Here is a 14,085-nt window from a genome sequence, read left to right as displayed (position 1 = left end):
TACCATTCTTTAACTATAAAAATGAGAAATGTGATCATTATTTATCATATCAAGTCACAATATTTGACTTTTTATCTTTTTTGTGAGTCCTGTAACGACTATATTTTTCATTTTCATTCTCAAAAAAATGATAATCAAACAAGTCCCAAGATTGTCATTCTCGAAACACCCATATATTGAACTTCTGTATTTTTTTTAAATGATGCTTAGTAATTATTGAAAACTAAAAATAAGGAAAGTTTGAATAACTTGAAAAGATCATATTCACTACAATATTATTGGAGTGTTCAATAAAATTATAAATATATTTTTTCAAAAAAATAGTATTGGATTTCACAAAATGTGTTGTTAATAATAATTGTGAATGTACGATTAAAATTAATATTTGATTTTGACTTAATAAAAAGAGAAATATGCTTCTTAAACACAATTATTTATATCATCTGTTGGTAAATTATTAATAGACATGTAGTACAACCGATAATTTCTTAATAACTTTTGATTGTACTCAACAATATTCTAATTATCTTATGATTCAAAAATTATATGTGAGAGATCAAGTTCTCATTATTTTTAAAATATTTTTTTTTCTTTTTTAATCACATATTATTTAATAAAATAATAATACACGTACATCTAAAACTTTTCAATCACGATTCTCTTTCGCTTATAAAGCAACAACACCACACAGATGAGCTTGTGATGTGCAGACTGCAGTCTTGACTGCACCTCTCTCCCTCCGTACCTCCGCCAACCCCCACCCTCTCTTCGATAGAGTGAAGCAAAATGGGAAGGTCTCCTTGTTGTTCAAAAGTGGGTTTGCAGAAAGGTCCATGGTCCTCCAAAGAAGACACTCTGCTTAAAAATTACATTCAACAACATGGTGAAGGCCAATGGAGATCTCTTCCTCACAAAGCTGGTAATTTCTTTTTCTAAATCATCTTACAAGTTTTTAGTATTTCTTCACTCTATAAGCTCATCAACTATATTGGTTTCGAAAGTGAGTTTTAGTCGACAGCTCTTAACGATTTTGCTGATGTTTATGTGAGAAAAGGGCTGCTAAGATGTGGGAAGAGCTGCAGGTTGAGATGGATGAACTATCTCCGGCCCGGAATCAAGAGAGGAAACATCACTCCCGAAGAGGAAGATATTATCACTAGACTCCATTCCTTATTGGGCAATCGATGGTCATTGATTGCCGGAAGATTGCCGGGTCGAACCGACAATGAGATCAAGAATCACTGGAACACCTGTATGCTCAAGAAACTCAAGAATTCAGGCATTCAACCAAAAATACACAAGCTTTCGATGAAATGCCTCAAAGAGAAAACCAAATCTATTGTGCCAGAAACAAGCATAACCAGAAATTTTACGAAGAAGAAAATTAATGATGACGGTAATGCTAAAAATATAGAAAGTAACGAGACTAAGACGCTCCATATTCCGAAACCCATTAGGGTTTCTTCGACATTTTCGAGAAGTAACAGCTTAGACAGTGTTTTGAGTGCTGCATCATCATCAGATGATAGTGGAGTGGACGAACAAAAGCTTAACCTGTTGTCTCTGTTTGAGCTTGATCGTGCAAATTATGGGGGACTTGATCAAGTTTGGGAGGAAGATCAAGATTTTCTCAGCACCTATGATTACCCACTTCATTATTCGGATTCTTCGAGTACTGCAGAAATGCTGGAGAAGATGTATGATGAATATCTTCAGCTGCTGTAGGAAAGTTACAACATAATTTGGCTATATGATAAGAAAATAAATAGTATATATGGTACTTTATGATTAATTGTTTTTTTTTTTTTTTTTTAAATGTAATCCATGTAATTATATGTTCTTAATGCGTTTGCTAGTTTCCATATACATCTTGTTTTCTTAAATTTTTTTTTTTTTAAATTACTTTCCTTATAACACTTTCAAAACTATCAAAATAAATAATTTACTTATTTCTAATTCTCAATTGTTTACACTTTACACTAAAGAGATGTCTCTATTTTGGAATTACTTTTTAATTTTTATATTTCTATTTTTTAAATAAATAAATATATTTTTGGAACTTTCAACATGGAGTAATTGGTGAAAACATATCGTTGTCCCAGACTTCTAAATCATTGATACATGTTCATTACAAGATTAAATATTTTTCCAATTCATTTTTCAACCATATTGACATCTAAACCCCTTGTTGACGATGATATTCATGAGTGTGAATAAAGATCTTATTATTGGAAAAAAGGAGGATGCTTTTCAAACTTTTATTCATTTACTCGTTTTCCACATACTAGTAAGATATACTTGCAATGCACGTGTAATGCTATAATTAAGTGTATAATAGCATAGAAAAGATATGATAATAATTAGTCAAGTTTTGTCTTTCTTGTTACTTGATAAGTTTTAGAGTTAGGAATATCAATATTTCTTTTATCGGTAAATGTAAAATTTTATAAATAAAAACTTCAGTAAAAGTACACCGAATAAGGTAAATAGATGTTCATATAGACATTGATAAAGCTTGAACTAAAAAAGAATTATTTATTTCATAAAACGAAAAGAATTAAAAAGAATTTTATATCGAACAAAAAAATTATTCTATAATATGAAGGAAAAAGAAATTGTTAAACAATTTAAAAATATATATAATAAATTAAACAAAAGAAAGTTATGAAAATTAAATAAAGAATAAATAAATAATATTTGATTAAAATTGAAAAAAAAAAGAAGCAAGTTTTATCATAAAGAGAAAAAAATTTAAAAAATTTCTAAATTGAAAAAAAAAATTATTTATAGCACGAACAAAACAAATTCAACAAAAAAAAAAAAAAAAAAGAATGGAGAGAATTTCTCCATGTGATGTGATGGAGGGAAAACTCTCAATGAGAGTATGATAGAGAGAAACTCTCCATTTTTTTCTTTTTTTTTTTAAATTTGTTTTATCCATATTATAAATGAATTTTTTTTTTGATTTAAATTTTTTTTCTCTTTATGATAAAACTTAATTTTTTCAAATTTATTTAAATAATAAAAATTCAAATGTTAGAACATTAAATAAGAGATAATTGAATAAAACGTAATTTCAAAAATTTAAGCGAACCGAATTGTAACACTATCATTTTACACTGATATATTAATAAAAACATAAATGATTTAACAAATTAAAGATAAAAAAAATTGCAGGCAAAATAAAAAAAAAAGTTATTATAAAGTTTTTTTAGATAAAATTAAAAATACATATTATTTAATTAAAATTGAAAAAATTACATTTTATCATAAAATAAAATAAAATAAAAAGAATTTTAAATCGAACAAAAATGATTTATAATATGAAGAAAAAGAAATTTTAAAACAATTTTAAAAAAATAATAAAAGCGAAACAAATTAAACAAAAGAAAGTTACGAAAATTAAATACAAAATATATAAATATTACTTAATTAAAATTGAAAAAAATAAGTTTTATCATAAAGAGAAAAGAATTATAAATAATTTTAAAATCGAAAATTTTTTTATATGATAAACAAAACAAATTGAAAAAACAAAAAAATAAAATAAAATAAAATAAAAAATGGAGGTCAAGCTCCATCTCTCCGTGTTATGGAGAAATCCTCTCCATGTTGGCGGAGAAAAACCTCTCCATAACACGAAGATCATCACACTATTTTTTTTAATTTGTTTTATTCATATTATAAATAATTTTTTTTCGATTTAAATTTTTTTAATTCTTTTTTCTTTATGATAAAACTTACTCTTTTCAATTTTAATTAAATATTATTTATATAATTTTCATAACTTTCTTTTGTTTAATTTATTATTATTTTTTTAAATTGTTTTAAAAAATTCTTTTTTTCTTCATATTATAAATATATATATTTTTTTATTTAAAATTCTTTTTAATTCTTTTCATTTTAGGATAAAAAGTAATTTTACCAATTTTAATTAAATAATAATTTTTTTAGTTTTAATTATTTTAATTTAATTAAAAAACTTTATAATAACTTTTTTTCGTCTTTTTTTCTTTGCCTGCAATTCTTCTATTTTTTCCTTTAATTTGTTAAATCATTTAGTTTTTTATTAGTATATTGATGTAAAATGATATTTAAAATTCCATTCGCTTAATTTTTTGAAATTATATTTTATTTCATTATTTCTTGTTCAATGTTTAAACGTTTGAATTTTTATAGGATGGAATATCATCTAAATACAATTGAGAAGGATAATCCTTAATATTAGAATTCTCAATTTTAGTCATTATTTTGATTTTTTCCATTTTTGAAAAAAAAAAATTTATCTCAAACATTAAGGTAATGAATGAATATAACATACGTTGATCAAGATTTAATTATTATTAATTAAATTATTAATATCTTTCTATAATTCATTTTATCATATTAATGGAATAAAACGGCGTCGTTTTACCATTCAACGTAGGGAAACAATATCATTTTGTACTATAAATTCAATGAGAAAATGACAAATAAATTTTTGATTAGAAAATCCCTAAAATAGAGAATATAGAAGAAAAAAAGAAGAAGTCTTGGTTGTGTGGAGAAGTGGAGTAAAGAGTGTGGATAGTTGTGTGAAAAAATAGAAAAGACAGAGAGAAAAAAGAGAAATGAAAATGATGGTTGCGTGTCAAAGTTAATAAAGTAGTATAACGTTTAAAAAAGGGGGAAAAATGGCAAACAGTAACTGAGCATGACTTTATAAAAACAATGCAACAACAAGTGCCTCTTTTATTTTAGTTAGGATATGATAGGAATGCTAACGGGGCGGATTTGGGACATTTTCCCGTCCTGTTACCTGTATAAGTTAGGGCGGGGTGTTTGTCCTGTTTATATATTGATTTAATTTTTTAATTCATTTTACTGTCCACGATCATTAAAGTGAGACAATAATATAGTTATTAAAATTTTTAATTAATTTATTTATTTTTAAAAGTTAAATTATTCAAAATATATTTGATAAGCTAAGGTCTTTATTGTTTATCATATTTCTTATATAATCTTAGTTGCCATATTCTATTAGAATTAATGAATTTTCGTGAAAATTTTCATTTAAAGTATTGAATTCTTAATTAAAAAGGGGTGGGGGCAGGCCTCTGTTACCCGTACTCGTCCCAGGTCTGAATCTCCCGTCCCATAAACGACTCGATTACTTGATTAAGTGGGTGATCCTCGCCCCGATTGAATATGACGGGGGTTTTTTGTTGTTGTAATAGTTTAGATACGAACTCATCTTCCTGGGCAGAATACGGTGTCTTTACTACTCCGATGATCCTGCAAAAAAGAGGCTAGGTTTCTTCCCCCGTTTTACCTCCTGCGTGTGAATTGGTGAGTGTTTGTAGATAAAGGATTTAAAGAACACTGAAAGAATGTCAGAAGAAAATATTTTTTGGAAACACATCCCATATCATTGAGCTTTGGAATGTAAGAGTAATCATCCCTTGATGATTAACGCAAATTCTCGCATGTCTCTCAAATAGCACTTCACATGCTTCAGATGTACCTCAAGTACAGTATGGTGAAATCTCGCTTGTAGAGGTGTCCATCGATAATGGTGAACATGGCTACTCGAATTTTCAGTCTCCTTGCCTCAAGTGCATCCTTTGGCAATTTGTCTTCCCCAAGATAATTGACTAGAGGGTCCATCTAACTTTTCTCATGCTCTATGAATGTCATTAACTTGTATTAAAAAGTCAGTTGGAAGAAATTTTGGCAAAATGTAGGCTAAGGGGCCAATTTCCAGATTTGAAGCCTATTTCTATTCGATTTGCCCCTACACGTGCACGTAGAGAGAATCTCTATACTATACATGATCACACTCTTCCAAAGTGCAATCCTATATAAAGTGGTATATACTTTCATAATTTTTTATGTGGGACAAACCTTAATTAGTCTCTCCAACACAAAATCCTTTCAATTGGTATACTTTGAGGTCCAATTTCTCATTCATTTGAACATTATTTTTGGCAAGTAAATATGTGATTTCGATGTTCTCACGGAGGAGAAGACAAATCAATTTTTAACTTCCAAAACAACCAACTGGGTCCCACTCAAATTTTGTGTCAAAGTCAACCACTCAACCCATTTTTCCAACAATTTCTGTATAAATATTTATTATTTTGTGAGTTACTAATTGATAATAAGTCAGTCCCAAATCATTATAATCACTAAACCCATCTAAATATTCATTAAACCGTCACGTAATCATAATGAAAATATGTCTCAGTTTAAATTCTTGGACACCGACTCAAGTTGGAAAGTAATTTATGACTTTATATGAGTTGGACTAACGAGGATACGTAACAAATACTGGAGAATGTCATGATTTGTGATCCGGGGCTAACTTAAGGATTAACTTACTCATTTTTTTATTTTTTAAAGTTGGGGACTAATGATAAAATTTTCTCTTGAATTTGTATTCGGTCTTTCATTTGTTGAAACCGTAGTACATTGTGTTCATAGCAATGTTTCGAAAGTCGCACTAATATTTTAATTACGCTAAAAGTTTTCAATCTTTGCTTATGACTCCACGTGTTCTCATTAATTTTTTATATTCTCTCCATCAATCTACTATTAACTTGCACATCTAATCCCCGATGAGGGATTCCATAAACTTATTTAGGTATAAGAGATAAGTATTCTAAATAAGACTCTTTATGCACTTCTAGCATACCTTTTGGATCGAAGTCATTCATCAAGAGTAAGATATTCAAATTTTACTAAAAATTTAATGAATAGAATGTGACTGAAACAGTTGACGACATAAATACAACAATGAACAAATATCAGAGACATTTAGTGCAATTACCCATTTTAAAGATTAGCTGTGCATCGACTCGAAGAACAAAAGGTTCAAATTAGGGTTCAATCAAGGTTGAATAGGAAAAAATATAACAAAACGTAAAGTTAATAGGGCACTTATTGATTTGTAGCGTGTCAGCATATTGTGTCTTGTTTTAATCGTTTGTTACTTTTTAAAATATTATGTAAAAAGGAACGGTTATTGTTTTTTGGGATCAAATCGACCCGTCAAATCTAACTTTGACAATTTTGTTTTACAGTTGATAATGGTTTGTTTGTAATTTCAATCGTATAAGAATGAAATCATAATGCCAAATATGAGATATTGTGCTTGCTACTTGTCAAATGGCTAAAGTTCAGGGGTCCCATCAAAATTACCATACATTAACTAGTAACAACCTTTATTTCAATCATCTCCCTTCTCTTTTTCATAGATACCGTATAAATTGTGCCCCCACATTACATGATGAATGTCGAATTTGTCTATTAGAGCATCATCAGTATATATCGTGAATTGCAATCATTATGATACACATAAATAGACGACTTTTCATTTGACGTTATATTGATAATGATACTCAAGTAAATAATTGGTCTTCAATGATTTCCATCCATATTCCAATTTTTCCACCAACGTGTTTTTTGTTGATATTAAATAAAAGATAATAAAATAAAGTGGAAGAAAAGGAAAATTTAATATATTGAAAATAGAAATTTAATTAATAAAGTGTGGTTGAATTATTCTACAAACAAAATGTTTATTTGAGAGTTTATTGGTTTGTCGAAAATCAATGCTTTGAGATGTTCAATTTCCTTAAATTATTCTCTCTTCGTCTTTTCGTCCTTTTATTTTTATTATGTTATGATACACAAAATTTGTGTTGATATTATTGTCATCCATTTTATCAGATGTTACATTATTACTTGGGTGGATGGTCCAGCTTTTAAAAGGGAAAATGTGTCATAGAGTGACAAGACAAAGTTGTACTATGCCCTTTATTTGGCAGGAATTTAAAATTAAATTTTTAATAAATTTTGATAAAAATCGATAAAATATGTAATTAAAAAATAGATCTTACTATATGTACATTAAAATTTACACAATGGATTACATAATATCATATGTCCAGTTTAAAACACAATCAACTTTTTTATTCAATATTTTCTCTTCATATCATCTTATGTAATTCCTTATGTATCATTTTTATGTACAAGTAACATAATCATTTTTATGGATCTCAAAAAATATGTGATTAAAATTATTTGTTTACTTTAATTTAGATTTTAATTTTCATCGAACAAAGAGGAGTTATTTATGATTTAGCCCCATTTTGGCCCCTCTTTTCTTACAATTTTTTTATAAAATCATATTATACATAAATCGAACACTTTTCATTCTTTTTCAATTACACATTCTCTAAAAAACACTATTCCATACATTAAAAATTGAATGAAAGGGGGCCAAACAGAAGCTTAATCCCTACAATATACAACGACTGGCTTGTCCGAAAGGTTAACTTGGACTCCCAATTGTTGTAATCAATGAATTGGATCATGTGTTCGTGCTTGCTAAAATAGCATTACCTTTTCTTTTTTTCTCGAATATTATTGAGAATACCATGTGATACTTATGTTTTAGTACTTTGAACTAAACATATACGATAACATAAAAATATTTGGCATATCTCAATTTTTAGCCCTTTTTGACAACTTTTAAAAATTCAAATTTTTTACTATAATATCGTTCTTCATCACACATTTACACAATAAAATGTTTTACACACAAACCAATAAGGTTGTAATTTGATAGAGTTACCGCACGCATGACTAAGTTTAAAAGTTTATGTTGGCATTCGAACTCCGACCTAATAGAAACAGTTCACTAACCCCACCTTAGTTAAATGTAAATTCGGCCCATACTCCCTGGTCGGAGAAACCCGCCATTATCTCAGAAAAATATTATGATTACCCCTTGTCACATCACCCTATCAATCAGATATACTTGTCACATGTGACATCAACACCGCCGCAAACAACCAATTCCAAGTCCTCAAACTCCAACCCTTTGCAGGTGATCATTACTTGGGTAACACGTTGACACATGACCACAAACCTCATCGACCCATCACAAGAGAATTCGGCGACCCGAGTTTCGAGCTCGACACTGCTGTTGATTTGACTGATTTGATGTAATTTCGGTTGAAACTATGTATAAATAGTTGAATATGACTCTTGTAAAGGGCATGTGATTTTCATACAACAACTCAAGGCATAATTACACTCTCTAAACATATTTTGTGGTCTTTTTTCAATAATAAATTGCCCTTTTTTCTTAAAGTTGGCTTAAGATTAGCCTTGCTAATTTTGATGTCAACAGTTTGGAATGTTTTATTCAGCATTCTGTCAGAATAATAAATTATCCTATTTTCGAACATTTTATTCAGCATTCTGTCAGAATATTACAAAGTCCTGCTCCCTACGCAGGTCGATCTAAGGCTGTACGTGTTACCCTTAGTGGAAATTCCTCCTAAGGAATCCTATAAAGTCCTACTTCCTACGCAGGCTTTTAAGGTCGTAAGTGCTGCGACCCTTAGTGGACATTCCTTCTAAGAAATCTTACAAAGCCCTGCTCCATACGCAGACTGATCTAAGCCTATACGTGTTACCCTTAGTAGACATTCCTCCTAAAGAGTTCTACAAAGCCCTGCTCACTATGCAGGCTGATCTAAGGCTATACGTGTTACCCTTAGTAGAAATTCCTCCTAAGGAATCCTACAAAGTCTTGCTCCCTACGCAGGCCGATCTAAAGTCGTAAGTGATGCGATCCTTAGTGGATATTTCTCCGAAGGTATCTTACAAAGCCCTGCTCCATACACAGGCCGATCTAAGGTTGTACGTGTTACCCTTAGTGGAAATTCCTCCTAAGGAATCCTACAAAGCCCTGCTCCCTATGTAGGCCGATCTAAGGTCGTAAGTGATGCGACTCTTAGTGGACATTCTTTCTAAGAAATCTTACAAAGCCCTGCTCCCTAAGTAGGCCGATCTAAGGCTGTACGTGTTACCCTTAGTAGAAATTCCTCCTAAGGAATCCTACAAAGTCCTGCTCCCTACACAGGTCGATCTAAGGTCGTAAGTGCTGTGACCTTTAGTGGACATTCCTCCTAAGAAATCTTACAAAGCCTTGCTCCCTACGTAGGCCGATCTAAGGCCGTACGTGTTACCCTTAGTGGACATTCCTCCTAAGGAATCTTACAAAACCCTGCTCCCTACGCAGACCGATCTAAAGTCGTAAGTGCTACGACCCTTAGTGAAAATTTCTCCTAAAGAATCTTATAAAACCCTGCTCCCTAAGCAGACCGATCTAAGATTATTTTACAAAAATTTTTCCTAAGGAATTCTACGAAATTATGCAAGCCAAGCTAAGGTCATACACGCTACGATACCTAGTGAGAATTCTTCCTTAGAAATTCTCAAAGATCCTTCCCTATCTGCAATTCCAGCTAAGGTCATATGTGCTACGACACTTAGTCAAAATATCCCATTTGGAAGGCAAATTTAGCTAAGTTTGTGAGGTGTTGTCACATATAAACGAGATCGTTGCTAAAGAAATCATGCTAAAACATAAACAGTCATCCATTCCAAACACAATGTCATGAAACATCGAAATGAAGCTCGCAAATGAGTCAAAACATATTACAAAATACCAAATATCTTCAAAACAACAGCCTCCTAGGGGTCTTGGGGGACTGGGGCGCTACCCTCAACATCCTGGTCAGCAGGAGATATCCGAACTCCAGCAGCTTTGGACAATTTCGCAGCTTCTCCCTCTGCTCGCCTAGTGCTTCGTCCAGAAAAGTAGCATCAAACTCTAGCCTCTCCCTTCGAACGTGCTTTATCAAGTCTTCCAATGCCACTACATACGCATCTTAGGCTAAGGCATCAAACTCTAGAGATTCTCTCCAAGCCTCCACAGCTCTGACACCTTTGGCCTCAGCCTCTTCAGCTCTCTTCATTGCGTCATTTGACCTCGTATGAGCTTCCTCCATCTTCTTGATAGCCTCTAACATATGAGAACGCTCCTCGAAAGCTTGGGCCCTCAACTCTTCCGCCCGCGTCCTCTCCTCTTCGGCTCTCTTCTTCTCCATCTCGGCCCTCTTGTTGGCCTTCTCACCCCAAATCTTTAAAGCGGCACCTCGTCCTGGAGATTCTGCTCAGAGGTCAGCATAGCATTCAGCATTCAGCTTCTTACCCATTTTTTGAAGCTGACCTCTGTAATCCTCCTCCTTGGCAGCAAATTTCGCTTTCTCCTCATTTATACTCTCATATAATTTTACAGCCTGATCCTTGGCCTCGAGTAGCTTGTCGAGTTCAGCTTTTACCTGAGAAGGTCAAAAAGCAAATACAATTAAAACACGATAAATAACAAAATCTCTGAAACACAAGCATTACTAAGGACAAGTACCTTGTCCGCCACCGACATCATGTACAAGATGGAGCGATGATCATGAAGTTGAGCAGTGACAATGGCCTCCCCAACAGGCATCTCCCCCAAGAAGTTCTATTCCTTTTCCCCCCAACTCCTTTTGAGAAGGTTGGCGGATTCACGCAAAGGTGAGGGGAAGGTCGAGGTAGTCTCCCTCGACGGAGAAGGAGCACGTAGAAAATCTAGAAATATCTTCAGCCGATGGCCTAGCAAACTCTCCAAGCTCAGTCGTTGCAAGTCCAGACACTGATCTTGCGACCTGACTGAGCTGGTGGAGGCAGCAGCAGGAAAACTCGGAGGAGTTGAGGACGACAATGTAATTGCCGGTATTTTGGACACCAAAATCATGGGCACGGCAGTTGGGACCACCGACGATGGAGTAAACTTCTCGACCGACCTAGGAGGTTAATCAACTGGAGTAAAAGCTGTCTGAGGAAGAGGGTCGCCTAGTGTCTCAGATTAGTTCCTCTTCAGTGGCTGGGAATCCTCCCCAGTCTCTTCCAAATGACTCTCCACAGCTGGAACCTCTCTCCTCTTCCCTTTAGCCGCAACTGCTGCCTTAGCTGCTTTGTAGCCTAGCATCTCGGAGTGACGTGCTGAAAAGGGAAGAAAGATATAATATCATTATCATATATATTAATAATAATAACAAAGGCTTAACCTTCACCTGAGCTGGACCGAACCGAGGTAGACACTCTCGGAGCAGATGGACTAGACGCCCGCACTTTCACTGAATTAGCCTGAAAGAGGTTTGAATCCAAGATCACAAACTTACAAGACCTCTGCCTCTGTGGCAACTTCCTTATCACCTCAACTCTCCTTTATATATCTCTTGTCAAATCCTCCTTTTTATAATCTGCCAAAAAGGACAAAGGTTAATATCGTATTAGTGCAGACCTCATCAAAAAAGCAAATTTATAATCACTTACACAATGAATGGTAGAGCCTAGGGACCACATCCTCTCTGTCCACCTCGGAAGGATGGAATTGCCATTCTCTGGACACATAGAAAAACTCCTCTTTCCATTTTTGATCGAGGACGGAGTATCTAAGACTAACGAGCCCCCAGTTCTCGGCCTAACGCTAATATAACACCAACCGGAGTTCTTCCCATCCTCCTTGAAAGTGAAAAGGGAGTTGAACTGTTGGACGCTCAGTTCAGGATTTTCCAGTTTATCCCAGAGAATGAGGGTGGCGATCAGTGTTCTTCATCCGTTCGGGCATAACTGAGTGGGAGCTATGCCCCAAAAAGAAAGGAACTTAGGGACTATTCTAGGGAATGGAAGCCTAAGTCCGCCTTGAAGAATGGCTGAGTTAAGAGCGACGCATCCTTTCGGGGAAACGTCAGCTCGGTTAGACGGTTCTGGCATTATCATGATCACTGAACTCGAAATGACGTACTTAGCTCGCCAGCTCGCCAGCATATCACCCGTAACAACGGATTTATAAAAACTAGCCCTCCACTCACCTGAGTTATTCCCCTGACTGACCTCGCGAGATTCAGCCCTTTTTCCCCTCGAATCCTCACTCCCCGACTTCATACTCACAGGATGTTCTAAGTCCGATGGATTAACTACAGAAAGAGGGACAGGGGTCGAGACTCCCTGACGGCTGGACGAAGAACTAGGAGAGGGTGGGATAGATTCTTCATGGTGATTCCTCCAGGAATGCACTCTAGATTCGTCAGGAAAATAAAGCTTGAACAGAAGAATGTGAGGAAGAAATAGAGGAATACCTGAGAACTGAAGGTTGTCAACCTCACTCGTGAAAACAGAATACGAATTGAAGAAATTTACCAAAAGCTTTGAAAGAGAAGATTCGCACAAAATGAAACAGTGAAAAGAGGAATGAAAAGGGATTTAAGGGAAAAGAAACTCGAGAGACACGATTTGAACCGCTCATCCAAAAATAGAGGGAAAGATCAAACGGCCCAGAAACTTGCAAGTCAAAAATGACGTAGTGTTGATGAAACTTCCTGGAGAAGCAATCCAAAAGTGCTGCACAGCGCATCCCTGTCCAAGCACGACACTTGACATAAGTAATAATTACCTTTCTTGGAAAAAGAATCAGTCAAGTCAGAATGTCAGCTCCCATTTACGGAAGAACTGACCTGGGGGGTAACTGTTGATAACTGAACTCGGACCTAATAAAAACAGTTCGCTAACCCCACCTCAGTTAAATGTAAGTTCGGCCCATACTCCCAGGTCGGACAAACCCGCCGTTATCTTAGAAAAACATTATGATTACCCCTTGTCATATCACCCTATCAATCAGATACACTTGCCACAGGTAACATCATCGCCGCCCGGAACAACCAATTCCAAGTCCTTGAACTCCAGCCACTTGCAGGTCATCATTACCTGGGTAACACATTGACACATGACCATCGGCCTCATCGACCAATCATAGGAAAATTCGGCAACTCGAGTTCCGAGCTCGACACTGTTGCTGATTTACTGATTTGATGTAATTTCGGCTGAAACTATATATAAATAGTTGAATAGGACTCTTGTAAAGGGCATGTGATTTTCATACAACAACTCAAGGCATAATTACACTTTCTAAACATATTTTGTGGTCTTTTTTCAATAATAAATTGCATTTTTTTCTTAAAGTTAGCTTAAGATTAGCCTTGCTAATTTTGACGTCAACAGTTTACTACTACATTTTTGTATATAAAGAAGTAAATATTTGAAAAGGAAAAATTTTTAGTTGGTCAAGGTCAGAAGAAAACTACTCATCTTGAACTTGAAAGCAATATCTACATTTGTCAAAATAAACGATTTTTTTTTTTCTAAAAA

At 33.8% G+C, this 14,085-nt stretch overlaps 1 protein-coding gene across 1 annotated transcript; it reads left to right on the top strand.

The window, feature by feature from the left end:
• The first annotated feature begins 655 nt into the window (after positions 1 to 655).
• On the top strand, positions 656 to 1,866 carry LOC111407653 (transcription factor MYB8-like). The gene is made up of 2 exons (XM_023037268.1): positions 656 to 919; positions 1,055 to 1,866. The coding sequence occupies exons 1-2, from the start codon at positions 787 to 789 to the stop codon at positions 1,723 to 1,725; spliced, it is 804 nt and encodes a 267-aa protein (XP_022893036.1). The 5' UTR covers positions 656 to 786; the 3' UTR covers positions 1,726 to 1,866.
• The last annotated feature ends 12,219 nt before the right edge of the window (positions 1,867 to 14,085 follow it).

The sequence above is a fragment of the Olea europaea genome, chromosome 13, assembly GCF_002742605.1.
Source record: "Olea europaea var. sylvestris chromosome 13, O_europaea_v1, whole genome shotgun sequence".
Classification (NCBI taxonomy): domain Eukaryota; kingdom Viridiplantae; phylum Streptophyta; class Magnoliopsida; order Lamiales; family Oleaceae; genus Olea; species Olea europaea.
Note: the sequence above shows the minus strand (reverse complement) of the source record. Positions and strands in the feature narration are given on the sequence as shown.